Source organism: Panthera uncia, chromosome C2 (genome assembly GCF_023721935.1).
Source record: "Panthera uncia isolate 11264 chromosome C2, Puncia_PCG_1.0, whole genome shotgun sequence".
Classification (NCBI taxonomy): domain Eukaryota; kingdom Metazoa; phylum Chordata; class Mammalia; order Carnivora; family Felidae; genus Panthera; species Panthera uncia.
Window position 1 is genome coordinate 64,383,871 of NC_064810.1, and position 20,300 is coordinate 64,404,170.

Consider the following 20,300-nt stretch of genomic DNA (forward strand, 5'->3'; position numbering starts at 1 on the left):
CTCAGTTGGTTGAGCATCCGACTTCAGCTCAGGTCATGATCTCAAGGTTCCCGAGTTCGAGCCCTGTGTTGGGATCTGTGCTGACAGCTCAGAGCCTGGAGGCTGCTTTGGATCCTGTGTATCCCTCTCTCTGTGCCCCTCCCCTACTCATGCTCTATCTGTCTCTGTCTCTCAAAAATAAAAAATAAAAATGTTTAATATGCAAAGATCAATAAAACATGGTTTCTGTCCCAAAGAGGATTGGACCAAGGTAAGAGAGAAGTAAAGGATAAGAGCCGGATCTGGGATTAATGTCCAGTTTCCTAGTCTTTTGTTTTAGGGCTATACTGTTTTTGCTATTACTGTTTCCTGTGTCAGTATAACTTAATGTTTGTCTGAGAGAAAAAAATGAAATGATCAGGAAAAGAAACCTTTTTTAAGGTCTCAGATTTCTGAATCGAAACTTAGATAGGGCTTGCCTTTCAAACAAGCATTTAAAGGATATGGTTACCCCTTATTATATAGCATTTTATGAATAGAATATATGTTATCAAATGTCTGTAATCCTTAAGATAAATGCCAGTTATGATCCCAATTCTCCTTTGATTTTTTTTAAGACTGCATGGATACCTATGGCTCTTACATAGATGGAAAATAGATTTCTTTCTTTCCCCCTTGACAGAGCAACTTTGTGTGGTTCATTTTACCCAAGGACAGCTGCAGACTTGTTTTTAGTGAAATGTTTTATATGAGCAAAGGGAGAGATATGAGACCAGTAGATCCCTAAAGATACCTTTGATAATACTTTAAATGTAGGCTCACTGGATCATCTACTTTGGAGGTCATAATTACATCAGGTTTAAAAGTTTTTCATTTAATTATGGTGAGTTCTGAGGTCTACAGTCATGAACACTGGGCCTTTTCACTTCTTTTCTAAATTAACTGTGACATGAGGGATTTCCTATAACAAACTTTGACAGTTGACATCTTAGATAATCTCTGTCCTTCTTAGAAGTTTTTAAAGAATCAATCAGTATCCCTGAATGAAGTCAGCTCTGGAATTCTGGCCGTGATGAATTTCTGAGCAGTGAGGATAATTCCACCTTATGTTAGCAGGGATGGACTTGTCTGGGGACCAGCTGGCCTTCTCCAGCCATACCCTTTTCATGTTTAGCTGTTGGAGTCTTTACTTACTCATTCTATGAAGCTAGCATTACCTTGATTCCAAAACCAGACAAAGACCCCACTAAAAAGGAGAACTATTGGCCAATATCCCTGATGAACGTGGACGCAGAAATTCTCAACAAGATACTAGCAAATCAAATTCAACAGTATATTAAAAGAATTATTCACCATGATCAAATGGGATTCATTCCTGGGCTGCAGGTCTCGTTCAATATTCACAAATCAATCAATGTGACACACCACATTAATAGAAGAAAGGATAAGAACCATGTGATCTTGTCAATAGATGTAGAGAAAGCACTTGACAAAATATAGCATCCTCTCTTAATAAAAACCCTCAAGTAAGTTGGGATAAAAGGAACATACCTTAATGTCATAAAAGCCATATACAAAGGGCCCATAGCTAATATCATCCTCAGTGGGAAAAAACTGAGTGCTTTACCCCTGAAGTCAGGAACATGACAGAGATGTCCATTCTCACCACTGTTGTTCAACATAGTGTTGGAAATCCTGGCCTCAGCAATCAGACAACAACACAAAATAAAAAGCATCTGAATTGGTAAAGAAGTCAAATTTTCACTCTTCGCAGATGACATGATACTCTACATGGAAAACCTGACTTGACCAAAAAACTGCTAGAGCTGATATATGAACTCAGCAAAGTTGCAGGATGTAAAATCAATGTACAGACATCAGTTGCATTTCTATACACCAATAATGAAGTAACAGAAAGAGATATCAAGGAATCGATCCCATTTATAATTGTACCAAGAACCATAAAATACCTAGGAACAAACCTAACCAAAGATGTAAAAGACCTGTATGCTAAAAACTGTAGAAAGTTTATAAAGAAATTGAAGAAGACATAAAGAAATGGAAAAACACTCTATGCTCATGGATTAGAAAAACAAATATTGTTAAAACGTTGATACTATCCAAAGCAATCTACACATTCAGTGGCATCCCTATCAAAATTGTACCAGCATTCTTCACAGGGCCAGAACAATCCTAAAATGTGTTTGGAACCACAGAAGACCCTGAATAGCCAAAGTAATGTTGAAAAAGAAAACCAAAGCTGGAGGTATTACAATCTCAGACTTTTGCCTGTATTACAAAGCTGTAATCATCAAGACAGTATGGCGTTGGCACCAAAACAGACACATAGATAAATGGAATAGAATAGAGAACCCAGAAATGGACCCATAAGTATATGGCCAACTAATCTTTGACAAAGCAGGAAGGAGTATCCAATGGAAAAAAGACAGTCTCTTTAGCAAATGGAGCTGGGAAACCTGGACAGCAACATGCAGAAGAATGAAACTGGCCCACTTTCTTATACCATACACAAAAGTAAATTCAAAACGGATGAAAGACCTAAATGTGAGACAGGAAACCATCAAAATCCTAGAGGAGAAAACAGGCAGTAAGCTCTTTGACATTGGTCATAGCACCTTCTTACTGGGCAAGGGAAACAAAAGCAAAAATAAACTAATGAGACTTCATCAAGGTAAAAAGGCTCTGCATAGTGACGGAAGCTATAAAACTAAAAAGGCAACCAATGGAATGTTAGAAGATATTTGCAAATGACATATCGGATAAAGGGTTAGTATCCAAAATCTAAAAAGAACTTAATAAACTCAACACCCAAAAAACAATCCAGTGAAGAAATGGGCAGAAGACATGAATAGATACTTTTTCAAAGAAGAAATCAAGATAGCAAACACACATGAAAAGATGCTCAACAGTGCTCATCATCAGGGAAATACAAATCAAAACCACAGTGAGATACCACCTCACATCGGTCAGAATGGCTAAAATTAACAAATCAGGAAACAACAGATGCTGGTGAGGATGTGGAGAAAAAGGAACCCTCTTGCATTGTTGGTGGGAATGATACTCTACATGGAAAATCTGACACTACCAAAAAACTGCTAGAGCTGATACAGTGGTGCAGCCACTCTGGAAAACAGTGTGGAGGTTCCTCAAAAAATTAAAGAGAACTGCCCTACGACCCAGCAATTGCACCACTAGGAATTTATCCAAAGAATACAAAAATGCTGATTTGGAGGGGCACATGGACCCCAATGTTTATAGCAGTGCTATCAGCAATAGTCAAATTATGGAAAGAGCCCAAATGTCTATCAACTGATGAATGGATTAAGAAGATGTGGTATGTGTGTGTGTGTGTGTGTATATATATATATATATATATATATAATGGAATACTTTTTGGTGATGAAAAAGAATGAAATCTTGCCATTTGCCACAATGTGGATGGAACTAGAGGATGTTATGCTAAGTGAAATAAACCAGTCAGAGAAAGACGGATATCATATTGTTTCACTCATATGTGGAATTTGGGAGGCCTTAACAGATGAACATAGGGGAAGGGAAGGAAAAATAAGATAAAAAGAGAGAGGGAGGCAAACCATAAGAGACTCTTAAATACAGAGAACAAACTGAGGGTTGATGGGGGAGGGGCGGTTAAATGGGTGACGGGCATTAAGGAGGACACTTTTTGTGATGAGCACTGGGTGTCATATGTAAGAGATGAATCACTGGGTTCTACTCCTGAAGCCAAGACTACACAGTACGTTAACTGATCTGAGAATAATAAAATAAAAATTTTAAAAAGAAAATAAAGATGGTTACTATGAAAAAAAGATAATAAGGGAATACTATGAATAACTCTATGCTTGCAAATTTGATAACCTAGATGAAAAGCTAATCACTTGAAAGACACAACTTGTCAAAACTCACACAAGAGAAAATTGGCAATGTAAATAGACCTGTATCAAAGAAATCGAATCAATAAGTACTAACATTCCAAAACATAAAGCACCAGAACCAGATGGATCTACTGGTGAATTCTACCAAACACTTAAGAAATGATACCATTGTCTGCAATCTCTTTAGATAATAGAAGCAGAGAGAATACTTTCTAACTTTATGCGGTCAGCATTATTCAAATGCCAAAATCAGACAAAGACATTAAAAGAAAGCTACAGACCATTATCTCTCATGAACATAGGCACAGATATCCTCAACCAAATGTTAGCAAATGACCAAGCACTATGACCATGTAAGATTGTCCAGATTTGCAAAGCTGGTTCAGCATTTGGAAATCAATTAGTGTCATCTGTCATATCAACAAGCTGAACAAGAAAAATCACATGACCAAATTGATAGAGGCAGAAAAAGTATTTGAAATACCCAGTGCCCATTCATGATAAAAGCTGAGTAAACTAGGAATAGAGGGAAACATCCTCAACTTGATAAAGAACATGTACAAAAAAACTACAACATACTTAATGGTGAGAAATTTGGAGCTTTTCCCCTAAGATCAGGAACAAGGCAGGGATGGCCCCTCTCACCCCTCCTTTTCAACATCATAGAAGTCCTAGCTAATGCAGTAAGATAAGAAAAGGAAATAAAAGTTATACAGATTGGGAAAGAAGAAATCTCTTTGTTAGCAGATGCCATGTTCATCTATGTAGACAATCAGAAAGAAAGGGCTAAAAAAACCTAGAACTAATAAGTGATTATAGTAAGGCTGTAGGATACAAGGTTCATATACAGAAGTCAATTCCTTTCTATATATCACCAATGAACAAGTGGGATTTAAATTTAAAAATACAAAACCATTTACACTACTATAAAAAATGGGATATTTAGGTATAAACTAAACAAGATATATACAAGATCTATATGGGGAACACTGAAACTTCGATAAAGAAATAAAAGAATAAATAAATGGAGAGGTATTCCATGTTCATGGATGAGAAGACTCAATATTGTCAAGATGTTCGGTTTTCCCAACCTGATTTATAGATTTAATGTAATCTCAATCAAAATCCCTGAAAGCTATTTTATGGATTTCAACAAACTGATTTTAGAACTTATATGAAGAGGCAAGAGCCCCAGAATAGCCAACACAATATTGAAGGAGAAGAACAAAGTTGGAGGACTGACACTACCTGACATCAAGACCTACTATTAAGCCATAGTAATCAAGACAGAGTGGTATTGGGGAAAGAATAGACAAAAAGATCAGTGAACTAGAACAGAGAGCCAGATATAGCCCACATAAATATAATCAACTAATCTTTGACAAAAAGAACAAAGGCAATCTAATGGAGTAAAGGTAGTCTTTTCAACAAATGGTGCTGGGACAACTGGACATCCACATGCAAAAAAACAAAATAACAAAAAGGAATCCAGACACAGAACTTACACCCTTCACAAAAATTAATTCAAAATGGATCACAGATCTCAATGTAGACTGCAAAACTGTAAAACTTTTAGAAGATAACATAGGAAAAATCCTAGATGACTTTGGGTACAGCAATGACTTTTTAGCTATAACACCAAAGGTACAATCCTTTTAAGAAATGATGGAGGGTTGCCCAGGTGGGTCAGTCAGTTAAGTGTCCTACTTTGGCTCAGGCCATGATCTCACAGTTCATGAGTTCAAGCCCCACATCAGGCTCTCTACTGTCAGTGCAGAGCCTGCTTTGGATCCTCTGTCTCCCTCTCTTTCTGCCCCTACTTCACTTGCATGCACATTCTCTCTCTTTCAAAAATAAACATTAAAAATTAAAAAAAAAAGAAATGATGGATAATCTGGACTTCATTAATTAAAAACCTCTGGTTTTTTGAGCTATGATGGCAGAGTAGTAGGAGGACCCTAGGCTTGACTCTTCCTTGAACATAGATAAATATCAAATCATTCTGAACACCCGAGAAATCTGAGGACTGGCAGAACAAACTGCACAACTAGAGGGAGAGAAGAAGTCACATCATGGAAGGTAGCAGGTGCAGAGATGTGATTTGGGGGAGAAAAGGATTGTGGAGGGGAGGGAGCCTTGATCATGGAGAGAGGTGAGAGAAAGAGAGTGAGTGTTGCATAAGGGATTCCACAAGGAAAATATTTCCGCAAAGCCATTGACTGTGGAAATGAAAAAGGCTAATTATCATAGTTTTTATAACCAATAGAGTTCAAAGACTGAAGTTTTAGAGTTTCCTGCCATGGCTGATATGGAATCTGGCAGGTGAGGCAGTGCTCCTGGGGAGAAGGAGGGAGGAGAGCCTGGAAGCAGACTGTGCGAACTGAGGATTCCCTCAGACACACTGGAAGAGGTGGTTCCCCCTTCTTGGAGTGCATCTGGGAGAAGTGGCATTGCCTCTCTGGTGACAAAAGAACCAGCAGGTGCCATTATGCTCCCCTGCCCATAAGCATAGGCACAGGGACACCGGCTGCAGGCAGCTGACCTGGACACTGGCTTTTTGCTGCACTTTATTCCAAACTCCAAGTTCCTATGTGTTGGTGCAGCTGCTCTTTAGGGACAAACCTGCACCAGCCCCAGTGTGACAAGACCCACCCCTAGAGGACCAGCATGGGTCTGTACCATGCCATGTCCCTAAAGTTTGGAGTTTTAAAACTCAATTGGCCTGCCTGGGATAAAACCCAGGTACACTGCACTGCTGGGTGGGCAGATGACTTGGACAGACAGGGTGAAGGCAAGGATCTGAGGGACACCTGAGACACGTGAGGGGAGATTGTTCGCTCTTCTGTGATGGCTTCCCAGAGACCAGTGGGTGTGAACTCCCACTCCAGGATGAGGGAGAGGGCTGGCACCATTTCCCTTCCCTGCTCCTCAGCATAAACTAACTTCAGTAAGCAACACAGCACCAATAGTGGTGGCCTAAAACACTTATACCAAGCCCCGCCCTGCTGCATTCTGCAGGTGCTTCTTTACTAGGAAATGTTTTTGAGAATCAGAGCAGGAGGACCCTCCCACCCAAAGACCAGCACAAACCCCTCACATGCACCAAATCTACTGATCATAGAGTGCTGCAAAGCTTCACTACTAGTAGAAATAACATCAGGTCTCTCTTAACAAACAGACCAGAGCACACCTAGTTAAAACTTGCCACACTCTGGCCAAAGTCCAAATACTTCCCACTATAGGCAAGGAGAAACTCTATAGAGGACTGACCTGAGAGAAAGAGCAGCCAAAAGACAGAAGCAGAGAGCACACAGCATACACCAGAGACACTTTCTGAAGTGCCAGGTCCTGGACAGTATATGACCTCTGCTTCATAAAGCCATTACTCTCAGGAGCAGAAAATATAACAGGCTTTCCTAACAGAGACTTAGACAAAATGCCAAAATGGAAGAATTCATCCCAAAAGAAAGAACGAGAAAAGGTCATGGCCAGGGATCTAATCAAAACAGATATAAGTAATATACCTGATCTAGACTTTAAAACAACAATCATAAGGATACTAGCTGGGCTTTAGAAAAGCATAAAGACATCAGAGAGTCTATTACCACAGAGGTTGAAAGACCTAAAAACTAGTCAGGTCAAGATAAAAACTACTATAACCAAGATGCAAAACTGACTTGATGTATTGACAACAAGGATGGATGAAGCAGAGGAATGAATCAGTGATATAGACGACAATATTATGGAAAATAATAAAGCTGAAAAGAAGAGGGAAAGAAAAGTATTGGATCATGAAAGTAGGCTTAGGGAACTTAGCAACTCCATAAAGCATAATAACGTTCATATCATAAAGAGTCCCAGAAGAAGAAGAGAGGCAAAAAGGAGGAGAAAGTCTGTTTGAGGAAATTATAGCTGAAAACATCCCTCATCTAGGGAAGGAAACAGACCTCCAAATCTAGGGGCCACAGAGAACTGCCATCAAAATCAAGAAAAGCAGGCCAGCACCAAGACATATTGTAGTAAAATTTACAAAATACAGAGATGAGGGGGAAAAAAACAAAACTAGGGTACTTGGAGACAATGTAATATATTATTCATCACTAAAAAGAAATGAGCTTTCAAGACATGAAAAGAAATGAAAAAGAAATCTTAAATACATATCACTGGTGAAAGAAGCCAATCAGGAAAGGCTATATACTGTATGATTTCAACTGTGTGACATTCTGGAAAAGGCAAAACTATGGAGATTATAAAAGGATCATTTATTGTCAGGGGGTTGAGGGGCATGGATGAATAGAAGGAGCACAGAAGATTTTTAGGGTGGGGAAAATGCTCTGTATGATCCTATAATGGTGGATACATGTTATATATGTATACATATATACATAAGGATTTGTCCAACCCATAGAATGTATAACACCAAAGAGTGAACTCTAATGTACACTGTAGGATGATTATGATGTGTAAATTTAGGTTCCTTAGTTTTTTTTTTTTTTATGTTTATTCATTTTTGAGAGCGAGTGAGAGGAGGCAGAGCACGAGTGGGGGAGGGTCAGAGAGAGAGGGAGAAGAATCCAAGGCAGGCTCTAGGCTCTGAGTTGCCAGCACAGATCCTGATGCAGGGCTCGAACTCATGAACTGTGAGATCATGACCTGAGCAAAAGTCAGAAGCCCAACCTACTGAACCATCCAGGTGCCCCTGAAAAAATTAAGTCTAAGTTTACAGAATTACAGAACAGGATTTGCTACTTTGTGAAACCCCTCTTTGTGTTTAGTTTCATTGGGCTGGAAGGGAAAATCTAGAAGACTACAGGTATGGCAGATAGTCCGTGCTCCTGGTGCCTATGTGGTAGTTAGGAAAGAAACTGTATTAAGTTATTATAGGACTTCTGTCAAAGTAGCATTCCCCCTTTGCATCCTCTCCTTTGACCCACCTACAAAGGTCTTAAGTCACCATAAAGCTTAGTCGGAAGGATTCATGAATTTTATTTGTTGTTGTTGTTGTGTATTCATTTATTTTGAGAGAGAGAGAGCGTGCGTGCTAGTGGGGGAGGGGCAGAGAGAGGGAGAGAGAGAACCCCAAACTGGCTCTGTGCTGTCACAAACCCTGAGATCATGACCTCAGCCAAGATCAGGAGTTGGACGCTTAACTGACTGAGCCACCCAGGTGTCCCTCATTAGGTCTTATCCTAGCATACTTGATCAGATGGCTCAAATATGTAATTTTTAATTCAGAAAACAATTTATTCTTTTGATTCAAACTAATGGTATTATATAATAATATGCATAAGATCTGGGATGATATAAACCTGATTTGAAGTTATTTCCTCAACAAGAATTTTTATAGTAGAATAATTTCTGCTGAAAACGTAAGAAATTATAAACACTTAAATTATCTACATATTTTAGAAATTCATAGCAGCTGCTAAAAAAATTATTTCCATACCATTAGAATTCAGCATTAATAACAAATTAAAGTACTATTTTAAAAAAAAGTACTATTTCATTACAGGTTGAACCTCCAAATAGGTACCACTTTCTAGCTCATTTGAAATGCATTTTTTTAAGAGCTAAGCTGTATATGTTTTGCTTATATATAAACACCTCTCATTACCTTTGACTGTTTTTTAAAATGGAAATTCCTCTTTTTTGCTGTTATAGTTTTTTGTTTATGTAATTTAACTAATTCTTTTACCAACTAGAAAACATATTCTTTTAAATGGAAATAGCTATGTTGTTTTTTTCCTCATTTTAATAGTAATACATGTCCAGGTTAAAAAAAAAAAGAGAATTTAGAAAACTATAAATATGAAAAAAATCTGTAATCCTACTATCCAGAAATAATTGTTACTTTATTGTATATCCATCTAGGCATTTTCTATGCACAAAACACGGGTTTTAAATAAAAATAATGTACTCCTGTTGTACATACTGCTTCATAGTGCCCTTTTTTTCTATTTTACATTGAATCATGGACATTTTTGTATGTTCATAAATACAGATTTCATTGTTACTTTTAATAGCTGCATAAATTTCATTATAAGCATGCCATATTTTTTGAAGTAGTTTTTCTATTCATGGTGATCATTTAAGTTTGATTTTTCTTGAAAAAGACCCACATGAATACATTAGAAAGATTTCCATGAAGTATGGTTTAGTTAAAAAAGCAACATGCAAAAAGGTATTCATAATAAGATTCCATGTTAGCAAAACAATAAAATAACACTCTACATGTGTGTATTTGTGTGAGTGTAGAAGAATAAGAGTGGGTAAAAATACAGCAAGATTCAAGGATAATTCAAGAATATATTCTAGATCTAGGATATACAGAGAGGGTACTACTGTGGGTGTTAGGGAGGAAAAGATATTGAGGGAAGCTAACTCAAAAGTAAAGGAAAAAAGCACTGCACTAAAACATTAAAGCATATGTACTATCGTATGTTTTGTTACAAAAATTATGTATAAGAGTAGGCATATGTTTAAATGAATCAACTAAAAATTTTTTTCTGTACTTAAAAAGAGCCAGATCAGGTCATGATCTCATGGTTCCTGAGACTGAGCCCTGCATCAAGCTCCATGCTGACACCACAGAGCCTGCTTGGGATTCTCTCTCTCTGCCCCTCCTCTGCTTGCTCATGTGCTCACTCTCTGTCTCTCAAAATAAATAACTAAACCAAAAAATAAATTAAAAAGCCAGAATAAAAAAATAAGATGAAAATAATGGATCCAAGGTTGATGCCTAATAACCTCAGTTGTAACCATTTTTTAATTGGCTATTAAAAAGAGTTTGTAATTTTTTACTCTTACACGTGAGACTTTATGAACATATTTGTATTTATCTCTGTACACTTGTCCAGTTATTTTCTAGAATAAATTCCTAGGAGTGCAGTTGCTGGGACAAAGGTTGTTTTTTTTTTTCTTTTTAAGTTTATTTATTTTGAGAGAGAGAGGGAGAGTACAAGCTGGTGAGGGGCAGAGAGAGACGGAGAGAGAGAATCCCAAGCTTGAGCTCATGTGGGGCTCAAACTCCTGAACCGCAAAATCACAACCTGAACCAAAACTGAGTCAGATGCTTAACTGACTGAGCCACCCACATGCCCCCAAAAGGGTATTTTTAAAGGTTGGATAAGATAACCTGTCAGATAAAGGTTAGATCGATAAGTTACCTTCTAGTTAGGTTGTGTCTATTTGTATTTCAGTCAACAGTTTATGAGAATGCCTGTTTCTTCACAACTTTGTCAATGCTAGGTATTTTCAGTCTTCTCAGTCTTTGCTTATGTGATGTAATAAAATATCATCTTGCTGTTTTACTTTATTTTTCTTTGATTACTAGTTATATTCATTAATTTTTCATGTGTTAGAAGTTTTACTTTTTGTTTTGTGAATTGTCCTTTACCCATTTTTTCTTTTGGTATTTGACTGTCATTGATTTATAAGGACTTTTTGTGTAGAAAGGCTATTTAACTTTTATCATATATGTTGTAAAACATATTCCTAAGTGTGCCATTCATATTTTAAATTTGTTTATGACATTTTGAGGTGTAGAAGTTTCAACTTAACCTTAATTCTATTGATCACTTCCTTTTATAGTCTCTGGCTTTTGAGCCATGCTGAGAAACACTTTCACTCAAAGATGGTATATTTACTCATGTTTCCTATTACTTTTATAGTCTCATTTTTACATTAAATGCTTTAAAATATCTGGAATTAATTTTTGTCTAAGGGATGAGATAACTATTCCATAATTAACCAAGTGATCCCAGCATTAATTATTGAATTGTCCATCTAGAAAGAGCCTTATTTTTTAAAAATTCAGAAAGAATCTCTTCTTTTTTCTCTGTTCCTGTATTTCTAGAGGGAAACAGCTAAAATTGGATGTGTAACTACAAGCAGAGCAGAAAGAAACTAGGAAGTAGCAATTCTAAACATGTTCAGAAGTAACTGTATGACAAGCTAGAATCCACCTTTTATAACTCTATGTTCAACCCTGCCCAATGATATACAGATGAACAGGCACTTTTATGAATAGACCTGGGCATTTATATCCCTTCAGTTTCTTGGCAGAGGTGAGAATAGCAAGGCAGTTCACTCAAGATAATTGGCCACAGTCCTGGTTACACTGGGTGCATGAATTTGTGCATGTTTAAAGGGGGCATAGGCTTAGTGAAGCTAAGGATTCATTTCTGCCTGACTATGTAGTATTGTAAGTGATTGGATCAGGTTTTAATTTTTAAAATAATTTTCCCTTTTAGGACAGAGCCATATACTTTTCCTCGTACTTCTGCTAAGTACCCACCGATCCCTTCAAAGTGTACTGTGGGCACTCAGACTGATTATCGGGATGCTGAAGTTCAAACAGATCCATATTCTCCAGAATATGTAGTATGTCAGGAGTCAATCCCTGAGCTCTTGACCCTGGCTACTCTTACTTGGGGTGAGTTGGTAATTGTCTTGGATATTTGTAGATGCCTGTCTTGATAACCATGCATGCTATTGAGTTGCTGGAAATGATGTACTTAGAAGCAACTATGGTATAAAGTGTTGCTATTTAAAATGTCTTGCTCAACAGAGCTACTTCATAGACTCATACGTTTTCTGATACTTTTGTTCAAAGAGAGGTATGCCGTTTTCATTGCAAGGAGGCTTATTATACTTTATCCCTGAAGACTGAAGTTTTATTTTGGCTTAATTTTGTGGTTGCTTTGCTGACTACTCACCTCCCTGTTCTCAGTTTTTCCTAGTGAATCAGTTCCTTTTCATTGAACAGTCCTTACTCCTTTACACATAAACCTTTTTTGAGTGTATAATACTGAATGTATATTCCACCATATGTAACAATATTATCTTACTTTGACAAAATATCTTGCAATTTACCAAAGCTCTCTTACATACCCTATTGGACAGTTTGGATGATTTCTTTTTTTAAATTTAAAAAAAAAATGTTTATTATTTATTTTTGAGAGGGAGAGAGAGAGAGAGAGAGCAGGGGAGGGGCAGAGAGAGAGGGAGACACAGAATCTGAAGCAGGTTCCAGGCTCTGAGCTGTCACATAGAGGCCAATGTGGGGCTTGAACTTACAAACTGTGAGGTCATGACTGAGCTGAAGTTGGACGCTTAACTGACTGAGCCACCCAAGCACCTCGATGGTTTCTTTTGATATTATCTCTGAAATGCTAATATAGTTCAGGCTCAGAAAGTCACTCTTTGATGGTATTAAAATCTGACCTAGGCCTATATAATGTGAAATTAGAAAAATTAATAAGAAAAGGGGCTTTTATGAATGACTAGACATTAGCTTATTGAACTCACTTGATTGTAGCTGGGAAACTGAGGACCAGAGAGGCCACCTCCTCCCAGGTTGTGGAGATAGTTGGTACACTATTATGATTTTTATTAAAATGAGATTACTTTTGTTTCCCAGCTGTGATGGTTTGCTGTGATCAAGTCTGTGTCATAGGCAATGAAGACTTCCATGTCTGAGCTCTAGTTTTGATTCTTGTTTCTTGGCTCACCTTATGATATCAGATGAAGCATTCTTGACTTCCATACTTTATAGCAGGGGCTCTACTTTCAGGCGTAGATGGCAGATTAAAAATATGCTGAAACCTTTCCCTTCTGCTCTGAGCACCTAAAATACACACACACTAATAAGCGCATAACCACACTTTTTTTAAAAAAGGTAAAAAATTTCCATACGTCAGAAGTGGAGATTACTTCCTAAAAGAAAGAAATAGCTGGGAATCTATGATGGTGAGCCGGGATTGGGAATGGTGGGGAGCTAGATCCAAGTTACCTGCCTGGACTAGAGGAGGCAAGACTTTTCTCTTGCCCACAGGTGGTACTGAAGCCTAGTGCCTTCCAACACAGAGGTTGAAGTGTCAATAAAAACCACTATGAGTCTGGCCTGCCCCCTCATTTGTGAGGCCCTGAGTAGCAGTTTAAATGGAGGCCTACATACTATATGTATAGATGTTTAAAAATTATAAATCAAGTTAATATTTGTTAAGTAAAATATGTTCTGTGTTTTTTACAAATATATCTTTATAATAAGTTGAAAGGACAAGTTTAAAATTCTTAGATTCCTTGGGATTCTTTGGTGGAAGGTGGCAGCAAGGGGAGAGGCTGCCTGTGGCTTGCCTTTTTCTCTGGCTGTTCTACATCACGAGGGGCCTGTCATGTGTGCATGTGATCACCTTACCTGGTTTTTCCAATCTCAATGTACACATCCCTGCCACTTGGCCACCCCTTGGGCTTAAGGGTGAACAAACAACAGCATATAGTCTGCCCTCAGGAGTCTGAATCCTGGGAAGAGGTCCATGTAGATTTTGGAAGCAGGCTTGGGCCATTTGTTTAAGGAATTCCAGGGTCTCTAAGAGTAGAGTAGCTCCAGGTGGGCATAGTCTGTTGAACTATGATGCTGGGTAGGGCTCTGAAGAATGAGGCTGGGGAGCTGTCTCTCTGTCCAGGTCAAAGAGTGCTACTGCCCAGGGTACTCATGAGAGAAATCTACAGATGATCTCAACCCAAGAATCACAAAGCATCTAAAGAACACAGACACCAGTAGTGATCAAAAAAAGAAAAAAACCAGAAAGAATGATTTCTTGAGCAAACAGAGCAAATGGAACAATCTGAAAAGGACTTAGGAAGTACTTTTTATATCCTCAAAGAGATAAACAGGGGGAGGAACATGAAAACAAAAGTGTGAGCTATGAAAAAAGAATCAGTTGGAATCACTGGAAAGGAAAACTATGAAGTTTGAAATAAAATGAACTCAGTAGTAAACTAGGCAGAGCTGAAGAACAAATTAGTGAAATGAATGATTAAATGAACAAGTATTCCAGAATGCAACATGCAAAAGTACAATAAGATTTCAAAAAGAAAAAAAAAGGTAAGAGCCTTGGGGGATTAGATTATAAGATCCAGAAATTGAAAGAGAGAGTGGTAGAGAAGCAATGCAAGAAAAGATAATGGCTGAGAATTTCCCAGACTTGAAGAAAGATGTAAGCCCACCGGTTGAAAAATTTTATTGAGGACCAACTGGGATAAATTTTTAAAAATTCATACCTATAAATCAAGGAAAAAGAAGACATTGAAAAAGCTATTGGAGAGAAAAGTCAGATTACCTACAAAGGGACAAACACCAGATTGACATTTTATAGTATTATTTTTAAAGTGCTGTGGGAAAAGAATTGCAAATCTAGAATTCTTTCACCAGCCAAGCTATTATTCAGGAGTGAAGGTGAAATAAAGACTTTTCATGGGATAGGACATTTCCTAGGATCTATGCCATAGGATATTGTATAGATGAAGCAAATTCATTTATGTAAGGTACTTATTAGACCAGTGCTTCACATATAAATAAGCATCTGTAAATGTTAGCTATCAGTCTGAATAAAAGAAGATTAAAGGATATACTTCAATTAGAAGAAAAATGATCTCAAAAAGAAGAAGCAGGGTTTAAGAACATGATGAACAAAAAAAGAGAAAAATATATAATTAAAAATTTTAGATGTCGAGTTTCTAAAAATAATTTTTTAAAAAAAGAAGCAAGTACTAAAATTCTAGGTCAATATTGGCAAACTGTGGTCCACAGATCAAATTGGCCTATTGCTTTTTTTTTAATATAGCTTGGATGCTAAGGATGATTTTTACATTTTATATATATATTTTTTTAACATTTTATTTATTTTTGAGACAGAGAGAGACAGAGCATGAACGGGGGAGGGGCAGAGAGAGAGGGAGACACAGAATCAGAGGCAGGCTCCAGGCTCTGAGCCATCAGCCCAGAGCCCCACGCGGGGCTCGAACTCACGGACTCACGGACCGCGAGATCTTGACCTGAGCTGAAGTCGGACGCTTAACCGACTGAGCCACCCAGGTGCCCCGATTTTTACATTTTAAAATGGATGAAAAATTTTTGTATTTTGTAACATGTGAAATTTATAGAAATTAAAATTTCAGTGACTGTAAAGAGTTTTTATTAGAAAACAGCCATACTCATCTGTACTGTCCTGCTGTTGCACTATAATTTTTGGAAAAAGTTAAAAATTTTTTTAATTCCAGTATAATTAACAGTGCTCTATTAGTTTCAGATGTATAATATAGTGATTCAATTCAATAACTCTATACATTACTCAGCATTCATCATGATTAAGTGTACTCCTTAATCCTCTTCACTTGTTTCACCTATCCTCCCCACTAACCTCCCAGCTAGTAACCACTAGTTTGTTCTCTATAGTTGAGAGTCTTTTTTGTTTGTCTCTTCTTTATTGGTTTGTTTTGGTTCTTAAATTCCACATAGGAGTGAAATCATATGCCATTTGTCTTTCTCTGACTTATTTCACTTAGCATTATGCTGTCTAGCTCTATTCATGTTATTGCAAATGATAAGATTTCATTCTTTTTTATGGCTGAGCAACATTCCATTGTGTGTGTGTGTGTGTGTGTGTGTGTGTGTGTGTGTGTACACCATTTCTTGTATGTGTGTATGTGTATGTTTATACACACACACACACACACACACACACACACACACACCATTTCTTTATCCATTCATCTGTGGATGGACACTTGGGTTGCTTCCATAATTTGCCTACTATAAACATTGCTGCTGTAAACAAAGGGGCACATATACCTTTTGAAATTAGTGCTTTTTTGTTCTTCAGGTAAATACCCAGTATCATATGGTAATTCTAGTTTTCATTATTTAAGGAAACACACACTGTCTTCCACAGTTTTCACAGAAGTTTGCATTCCCACCAACAGTGCATGAGTGTTCCTTTTTCTCCACATCTTTGCCAACACTTGCTTCTTGTTTATTTTAGCCATTCTGACAAGTGTGAGGTGATATCTCCTTGTGGTTTTGATTTACATTTCCCTGATGATCAGTGATGCTAAGCATCTTTTCATGTGTCTGTTGGCCATCTGTATGTCTTCTTTGGAGAAATGTCTGTTCATGTCTTCTGTGTCCATTTTTAATTGGATTATATGTGTTTTTGGTGTTGACTTATATAAGTTCTTTATATGTTTTGGACACCCTAACCCTTTATTGGATAGGTCATTTGTAAATACCTTCTCTCACTCAGTAGGTTGTCTTTAAGTTCTGTTAGTTGCTTTGCTGTGCAGAAGCTTCTTATTTTTCTTTTTTAAAGATTATGTGTTCTGAGAAAGAGAGAAAGTGTGAGTGGTGGAGAAGCAGAAAGAGAGAGGAGAGAGCAAGAATCCCAAGCAGGCTCTGTGTCAGTGCAGAGTCCAACATGGGGTTCCAACTCACAAACCATGAGATCATTACCTGAGCCAAAGTCAGACGCTCAAGCAATTGAGCCACCCAGGCACTCCAGAAGCTTCTTATTTTGATGTAGTCCCAGTAGTTTTATTTTTGCTTTTGTTTTTCTTGCCTCAAGAGACATATCTAGAAAAATATTGCTGTAACCACTGTCAGAGAAATTACTGCTTGTGTTCTCTTCTAGGGTTTTTATGGTTTTACATGTAGGTCCTTAATCCATTTTGAGTGTATTTTTGTGTATGGTGTAAGAAAGTGGTCCAGTTTCATTCTTTTGAATGTAGCTGTTCAATTTTCCCAATACCATTTGTTGAGGAGACTGTCTTTTTCCCAGTGTATACTCTTGCCTCCTTTATGGAAAATTAGTTGACCATATAACTGTGAGTTTATTTCTGGGCTTTCTATTCTGTTCTGTTGATCTATGGGTCTGTTTTTGTGCCAGTACCATACTGTTTTGATAACTACAGCTTTGTAGTATATCTTGAATTCTGGGATTGTGACACCTCCAGTTTTGTTCTTTTTCTTTAAATTGCTTTGGCTCTTTGGAGTCTTTTATGGTTCCATATAAATTTTAGGATTATTTGTTCTAGTTCTGTGAAAAATGCCATTGGTATTTTGATAGAAATTGCATTAAATCTGTAGATTGCTTTGTGTAGTATGGACATTTTAACAATTATTTGTTCTCACAATCCATCAGCATGGACTGTCTTTCCATTTGTGTCATCTTCAGTTTCTCTCGTCAGTGTTTTAAATGTTTATTTTTGAGAGAGAGAGAGAGAGCGAGCACGAGTAGGGGAGGGGCAGAGAGATAGGGTCAGAGGATTCAAAGTGGTCTCTGTGCTGACAGCAGAGAGCACCATGTGGGGCTCAAACTCATGAACCGTGAGATCATGACCTGAGCCAAAGTCAGACACTCAACTCACTGAGCCACCTAGGTGCCCCTCATCAGTGTTTCATAATATTCAGAGTAGAGGTCTTTTACATTGTTGGTTATTTCTAGATATTTTATTCTTTTTACTGAAATTGTAAATGGAACTGTTTTCTGAATTTCTCTTTCTGCTATACTAATAATTTAGTGTATAGAAATGCAACAGATTTTTATATATTGATTTTATATTTTGCGACCTTACTGAATTAATTTATGTGTTCTAGTTTTTTGGTGGAGTCTTTAGGGTTTTCTCTATATAATATCTTGTCAACTGCAACTAGTGAAAGTTTTACTTCTTTCCTACCAATTTGGGTGCCTCTTATTTCTTTTTGCTGTGGCTAGGTCTTTCAGTATTATGGTGAGTAAAAGTGGTGAGAGTGGACATCTTTGTCTTATTCCTGATCTTGGGGGAAAAGCTCTTAGTTTTTCACCATTGAGTATGATTTCAGCAATGGGTTTTCCATATATGGCCTTTATTATGTTGAGGTATGTTCCCTCTAAACCTACTTTGTTGAGGGTTTTTATAATGAATGGATGTTGTACTTTGTCAAATGCTTTTATTATATCTGTTGAAATGATAAATGATCATATAGTTTTTATACTTTTCTGTTAATGTGATGTTGATTTGATATTGATTGATTTTCAAATACTGAACCACCCTCCATCACAGGAAGAAATTCCACTTGATTGTGGTGAATGATTTGTTCGATTTGGTTTGCTAATATTTGATTGAGGATTTTGTATCTATGTTCATTAGAGATATTGGCCTGTAGTTCGTTCTCCGCCCGCCCCCCCCCCCCACCCCTTTCAGTCTCTCAGAGTCTCTCTCCTTTTGTAGTGCCTTTATCTGGTTTTGGTATCAGGGTACCGTTAACCTTATAGAATGAATTTGGAAGCTTTCTTTCCTCTTCTATTTTTTTGGAATAGTTTGAGAAGAATAGATATTAAGTCTTTTTTAAATGTGTGGTAGAATGTACTTGTGAAGCTGTCTGGTGCTAGACTTTTGTTTGTCAAAGTTTTTTGGTTGCTGATTCAATCTCCTATACTGGTGATCTGTATGTTCAAGTTTTTAATTCTTTCTGATCCAGTTTGGGGAGGTTATATGTTTCCATTTCTTCTAGGTTCTCCAATTTGGCATATAATTTTTCATGATATTCTTATAACCCTTGGTATTTCTGTGGTGCTGGTTGTTTTTTTTTTCTCTACTTTTATTTCTGATTTTGTATTTCTGAGTCCCCCCACCCTGTCTCTCCCTATGAGTATGGCTAAAGGTTTATTAATTTTGTTGATTGTTTTCAAAGAACTAGGACCTGGTTTCATTGGTCTGTTCTATTGTTTGTTTGTTTTTTAAGTTTCTATTTTATTTATTTCTTCTCTTAATCTTCATGATTTCCTTCCTTCTACTGGTTTGGGGTTTTGTTTGTTGTTATTTTTCTAGCTCCTTTAGGTTTAAGGTTAGGTTTATTTGAGATTTTTCTTACTTCTTGAGGTAGGCCTGAATTGCTATAAACTTCCCTTTTAGAATAGCTTTTGCTGCCTCCTGAAGATTTTGGACCACAGTGTTTTCACTTTCATTTGTCTCCATGTGTTTTCTGATTTCCTCTTTGATTTCTTAGCTGACCCATTTATTGTTTAGTAGCCTGTTATTTAGCCTCCATGTATGTGTGTCTTGTGGTTGATTTCTGGTTTCATAGTGTTGTGGTTGGAAAAGATGTATGGTATGACTTCAGTCTTTTCAAACCTGTTGAGAATTGTTTGTGACCTAATGTGTGATCTATTCTATAGAATGTTCCATGTGCACTTGAAAAGAATGTGTATTCCACTGTTTTAGGATGGAATACGCCTGTTAGATCCATGTGGTCTAATGTGTCATTCATAGCACTGTGTCCTATTCATTTACTCTTTGGATGATCTATCCATTGATGTAAGTGGGGTGTTAAAGTACCCTACTATTATTGTATTATTATTGATTACTTCCTTTATGTTTGTTGTTAAGCTGCTGTATATATTTGGGTGTCTTTATGTTGGGTGCATAAATATTTACAATCCCTATATCTTGTTGGATGGTTCCCTTATACAATTCTTATATCTTGTTGGATGTATGATTATGTACTTTCCTTCTTTGTCTCTTGTTACAGTCTTTGTTTTAAAGTATATTTTGTCTGATATAAGTGTTGCTACCTCGGCTTTCTTTTCA

General features: G+C 37.2%; 1 protein-coding gene across 4 annotated transcripts in view; it reads left to right on the top strand.

The window, feature by feature from the left end:
- Window positions 1-20,300, top strand: part of CFAP91 (cilia and flagella associated protein 91) — an 85,359-nt gene that overhangs the window by 10,856 nt on the left and 54,203 nt on the right. For all 4 annotated transcript variants that reach the window (XR_007457492.1, XR_007457493.1, XM_049629422.1 and 1 more), the window contains exon 6: window positions 12,146-12,327. Coding sequence is in view for 2 of the 4 variants with exons in the window: in XM_049629422.1 (XP_049485379.1) it covers window positions 12,146-12,327 (182 nt within the window). In the remaining 2 variants the exon portion in view is untranslated. The remainder of the gene's footprint in view (window positions 1-12,145; window positions 12,328-20,300) is intronic.